The 6,015-nt window shown below is 35.2% G+C and overlaps 1 protein-coding gene across 1 annotated transcript; it reads right to left on the bottom strand.

Annotated features, from left to right (window-relative positions):
• Positions 1-686: 686 nt before the first annotated feature.
• On the bottom strand, positions 687-4,050 carry LOC107488034 (cytochrome P450 84A1). The gene is made up of 3 exons (XM_016108727.3): positions 3,715-4,050; positions 2,428-3,224; positions 687-1,633 (listed from the first exon to the last, which is right to left on the bottom strand). Exons 1-3 carry the CDS (start codon positions 3,878-3,880, stop codon positions 1,010-1,012), a joined length of 1,587 nt encoding a protein of 528 aa, XP_015964213.1. The 5' UTR covers positions 3,881-4,050; the 3' UTR covers positions 687-1,009.
• Positions 4,051-6,015: the final 1,965 nt, after the last annotated feature.

The raw sequence follows: 6,015 nt of genomic DNA, 5'->3' as shown, positions 1-6,015 counted from the left end.
CGCATATGTATATATATTGATCCAATAAAATCAAATATTTTTGATGACTAAATTATGGATAGCTCTGATACCACTTGTTGGAATAATTGATTTTAATAACCCAAATCATTCATATTGAATCACCAAAAATATAACATAATACGGAAGCGTACCTGAATTCATAAACATGAATCATACGATCGAAAGAATTTGGATCTTGTGGTTCTTTCGATCTTCCTCAACCAAAGCCTTCTGTATTCCTAGGAGGCTGAACTGCAACTCTTTTGATGGGGAAAGAGCAACAAAGGCGACTTTGGTATATTTTTATAACAATAAATGAGATCATCATTATATAAGTCATTTAATTTGAAATAGCATCATTTGTGATTATAATTGATATATGTATTGCCCACAAATAAGTTAGGAAATTAAATAATTTCCTAACACTTACAACAAACAATGCAACATATATATAATACAAACTCTTGAGACAACGAAGTAAAACCTTCAACGACAACAACTCGCGCTGGGTTTCAATCTCAAATTAGAAATAAAAACACAAACTAAATTACTAATGCACTTAGATTTGCCGGAAGAAATATGCATATGTTGCTTAATTATAACCTGTCACATACTTTCACCTTCTAAATGCATGAACTTGATTCACATTTTCCTTACGACAAATAGCAACGAAAGTTGGAGGCGGGTGGAATCAATAACGTCAACGATTACCACTGTATAATTTTGCTTGCAACAAACCTTACATCACATCAATAACCTAATTAAGTGTCCTCTCACAAATTAATTAAAAGGGAAAAAAATAGAAGCAGTAAACTAGACATTACTTCCTTGTTGGGTTCGTTATTTCCATTTTCATTTTCATAGTTACATACATATATAGATACGTTTTCTTTGTGTATAATTTTTTTGGTGGGGGGATTAAAAAAAGAGAGAGAGAAAAAAATTACAATAAAAAAAGGGCGGGAAAGTGTTTGTTATGTTTGGAGAAGGAGGTTGTTGGTTTGGGTTTCTAAGAGAGAGGGCAGAGCACGCGCTTTGTGGGAACAGCGACGAGGCGAGTGGCTCTGGGAGCGGTGAGTCCGAAGACGTCGCTCATGTCCATCTCGCTCGGCTTCATCCCGTCGGGAAGCTCCCACGTGAAGCAGTGGAGTAGATGGGCCACCGCCAGCTCAAGCGCGTACAGCCCCAACTGCATCCCCGGGCAAGACCTTCGACCCGATCCGAACGGTATGAACTCGAAGTTGCTTCCCTTGAAGTCCGGAACGCCGGCCTTCAAGAACCGCCCGGGCCTGAACGTCTCCGGCTCCTCCCAGCTGCTCGGATCCCTTCCTATGGCCCACGCGTTGATCATGACGCGCGCCCGCTTCGGGATAAAGTAGCCCCCGACGGTTGTTTCTTCCGCTGTTTCGTGAAGGAGGAGAGGGATCGGCGGGTGGAGGCGGAGGGTCTCCTTGAGGGCGCAACGGAGGTAGGTGAGCTTCTCGAAGTCGGACTCCTCTACCCGACGGTCCAGGCCCACAACTTGGGCTAGCTCTTGTTGAACCCGCTTCAGATCTTCTGGGCTTCTCATGAGTTCTGCCATGGCCCACTCTATTGCCGACGCTACCGTCTCTGTACCTCCAAACATCACGTCCTATTTTACGGAAACAAGAATTACACAAATATCAAAGACAATAATAATTGTGCCATAATACCATCACGACACAAAAAAAAAAAGAATATTAATAATTGTACCATATCCATATAACCAAGAGATAAAGTCAATAATAATGTACACCACAAAAAAAGTCAATAGTAATATACTATACTATTACTATGATCTTAGCTTTTTTTTTTTTTTGCTTTAATATATATGAAATTTATACAAGAGTAGTATCTACTTGATTTTGTTTGTGTACATACGTGTGTGCCACTGCTAGACTAAAAATTGGAATGAAGGAAATGGAAAATAAAATGTAGGTATCCTAGAGAGGGAAATAACAACAATGAATTAATTGGGAATGGTACAGAGATCACTTAACGTTTGCTGGTTTTACTCATTCACATATTGCTTATACATTCAATCTTATCTACTTTTGTCACCGCACCTTATTTGATTAGCAAACAACATGAAATAGCATTAATATCATAGTCATATTTTTGGCCTGCAAACGGTCTTTCCTTTTTTACGAAAAGATTAACTGACTCCTCACTGTATAACATTAGGACACAATCATTACTTAGGGGCATTTATGACAGATCAACCAATTTGAAATGAGTTTAATTGATTTAATTATGTTGATTAGATTCTTACTAATTCCGTGATAGATTTACAGGAAGTAGTACAACACTATAGCAGTCTCAAATAAGAGACATGTCACAATCAAATTAAAATTTGTTTAATTAATTAATTTAATAAGAGCAGAGAGTGAAAGAGAATGATTATACCATAATGATGGCTTTGATGTTGTCCTTTGTGAGTTTGATAGAGTTGTGCAGATCGTCCGCTTCATTGTTTAGCTTGGCCTCCTCGCTGTAGAAAGCCAACAACTCATCCACCATATCAGACTCTTCAATATTATTACTGTGATCATTGTTGTTGTTGTTGTTCTTTACCTTGTGAACATGCTCATCGATGATCCCGTCAATGAAACTGTCCAACGCAGCTCGAGCCTCGACGAGCCTGTTGTTAAGGCCCTGAGGATCGATTCCACCAAGGAAAGGGATGAAATCTGCGACGTTGAAAGCTCCAAAAAGCTTCGAGAATTCCTGAAGGATCTTGATGAACTCGTCTTGACCTTCTTGGGAACTGGACCCGAACGCGGCGCGGTAGATGATGTTCTTGGTAAGGTTGAAAACGAGTTCGCCAATGTTGACGGGTTTTCCGGTGTTGGAGACGACGGAACCGACCACCTTGTCGACTTCGTCTCTGACGGACTCCCATGACTCTTGGCGCTTGCGGCTGAAGAGCTTCATGACACAGAGCTTACGCATCTGGCGCCAGAAGGGGCCGTAGTGGGCGAAGGCCATGTCGGCCCGGTCGTAGGTTAGGTAGCTTATGGCTATGGTGGCAGGACGGTTGGAGAAGATGTTGTCTTGGACTTGGAGGACTTGGCGTGCTGAGTCAGGGTCGGAAATCGCCACCATGTGGAGGAACCCCATGCGCAGGTGGAAGATTCCGCCGTATTCTTTTGCTAGCTTAGCCAGCCCACGGTGTGTTAACTGTTCCATCATAAGCATGTTGCCTGTAACAATATGGAAAAAAAAAATGTTACTACTTTCTTTCCATCAATAAGACTAAAATTAACAAGACAAACAAATATCCGATCCATTGTTATGAAAGAAAATTTAATTATTGTTTACACGATTAGAATGAACAGTTTTTAGTATAAAAGCATTTTTTGGCATATATATTATCTAGGTTTATAAAAATATAGGCTAGCTTCATAATTTTGTGGTTAAAGTACACAGATTCTTATCCACCTAATCTCAAACATTCTATAACACTATTTTCTAAGGTGATTCGAATCTTTGTCTATATACTACAGACATAGGAGAGATTTTTTTAGGTAATCTTCTCCGATCCATTCTTCATTTCTTTCAAACTTTAACCATTTTAGTAATATAAAAATAAGAAATAACATTGTTTTACAAAATATAAATTTTTTCTTATACTGAGAGGACAGGTAACTTTATTGATTTACGAAGTAAAAATAGAAATGGAAGTTTAATTACCTATGATGGGTAAGCCTTTAGGCCCTGGTGGATACGGTGGCCTTCGGCGGATTCTAGAGACTAAACCTAGCAGCAACATCAGTGGGATTACGAGCATGGCGGCCATGTAGAGCGGTTGGAGCTCAAAGTTGGCTATGCTTAGTAGTGGCTTTTGAATCGTATCCATAACTCTTTGGCTGTGTAATAGACTTAATCAATGGCTAAATAATAAGTTGTACACTATTTTGGCAAGGGATCGATGAGGGAGAAATGGATTATGTGCATGTGGCGATAGCAGTTGTGACTTTTGGTCACGAGGGACAATGCAACTGTAAATGTTGCTAAGTAGAGACATATAGTATGGTGCCTTATATACACACTTTTCCTGTGGAGCTTCAATATTGAACACAAAATTGTGGACCCTCTTATTTCTTAAAAATATCTCCTCTAAGTAGGTGAAATTTGCGGCAACATTTTTATTTATTTATTATTTATTTTACTTTGACATGAAAGGCAAATATTGTAACGCATATAAATCATTTTTTATTTTTTTATCTTAAATATGATATTATTTAATGAGATATAAAAATCAAACTTTTCAATTTCTAAAATTCAAAAATCAAACTTTTCAATTTTTATTTTAAAAAAATTAATATATAAAAATCAGACCGTTCAATTTTGATTCATCCTATAATTTTAAAAAATAACAAAAATTATATTACTCATTTCATTTCCATAAATAGAAATTAGCTATATAAACATCTAAATCTATATATATGATGTTTTTACAGTACACAGATTTTACTTTCGCAAGTGCTAAACATAATATTTTACTAGGAATTATCAGATATAGCGTTAATAAAAAATAAAACATCAATTTAACACTCGTATTTCAATGAGTTTGATATATATCTCATTCTCTTGTGAAAATATTGTATATATAAGTACGCATGAAATTTTTTATTTAGAAGAAACAAATATTCGTATTATATTGTAATTTTTGCTTTCACGGAAATGATTTGCTAAGAAGGAAAAGAAAAAATAATTTCGATTACTGTAAGACCAACCACGGGAAAGCGAAATTAAAAGGGTGTGTTGTTTTCAGACAGAAAAATAGTCATATATAAGACCGTCCTGCATCGCAATATACGTGTCTATATATAATTGTTTAGTCGCCCATATAAGTATATAACAGTATCATGACATTACACATACAATTTAATTAATTTTGGATGATTGATACAATTTACCGAATCCTCTAAATATTGCAATTGGAGATTTTAATTAATTTAAGAATAAGAAGAAAAAATGGGTAAATAAAGGTGGAAGGGGACGACACAGGTTCAGACAAGGCGCGCGCTTCTCTTGTATGTGCCTTTAACAGCGTTTGAAGAGTTATTAAACTGACGAGCAAAAAGTAAACCAGAGTAGAAAATTATTTACGGTAGAAAAAGCCTGCTGTGATTTGAAATTTGGAAAGGGATTAAGAATTTCCATTAAGCTTTTTGTTTCTTTCTTCTCTTTTCTTTCATATGTTTTGACGCAATACACATGAATAATACTATAGAATTTTGAGTTGAAAAAGCACGGAGGGCCTTTTTTTTCTTGTTAGATTTGGAACAAGTTAGTATATCCTACCTCTGTTATTTTACTAAAATATTTATAAAAAAAAAACTATATTCATGTAAGAATAGTGAATTTTTTCACACGCACGTATTTCATTCCAAAAGAAAAAATTTAAGTAAAAGTAAGAGGAAATAGGAAGTTAAATACTTAAATGTGTAGCTAAAAGTTGATTATTTTAGAGTTGATCGAGGAAAGGAGATTTGCGAATAGGCTTAGGTTCAGTTTGAAACTTTGAATTAGTGGGTAGATAAACCATTGTTCAGAGCTACTAATACGGTAATACCATAAAGTGATAACTATGAAGGCTTAGGTGCGTTGTCTTTCAAATAATTCATTCATGCAACTTGATTATATCAATTAAATCTCACAGTCCGCTAAATATGTTATCTTGAGCGAGAAAAATTAATTATCAATTTTTACTAATATTAATTAATATTTGATAAATATTTTATTTTATATTATTAAAATTTATAATTTAATATTTAAAGTTTAAAATATTAATTAAAAAATAAATTTTGTTAGTCAAACATTACCATATCAATACTAAAATGATTGAGGCTTTCCCCTCTCTATGAAATCAAATATATTTGTATAGCGAATTTAGTACGTATCTCTTTTTATCTAAACTTTATTTTTTTTAACGACACTTTTATGCTATGTCATACTATATGTACCTCAAAATTAATTATTAGTATA

Source organism: Arachis duranensis, chromosome 5, assembly GCF_000817695.3.
Source record: "Arachis duranensis cultivar V14167 chromosome 5, aradu.V14167.gnm2.J7QH, whole genome shotgun sequence".
NCBI lineage: Eukaryota > Viridiplantae > Streptophyta > Magnoliopsida > Fabales > Fabaceae > Arachis > Arachis duranensis.
The sequence above is the reverse complement of the archived record's forward strand: the minus strand, read 5'-3'. Positions and strand labels throughout refer to the sequence as shown.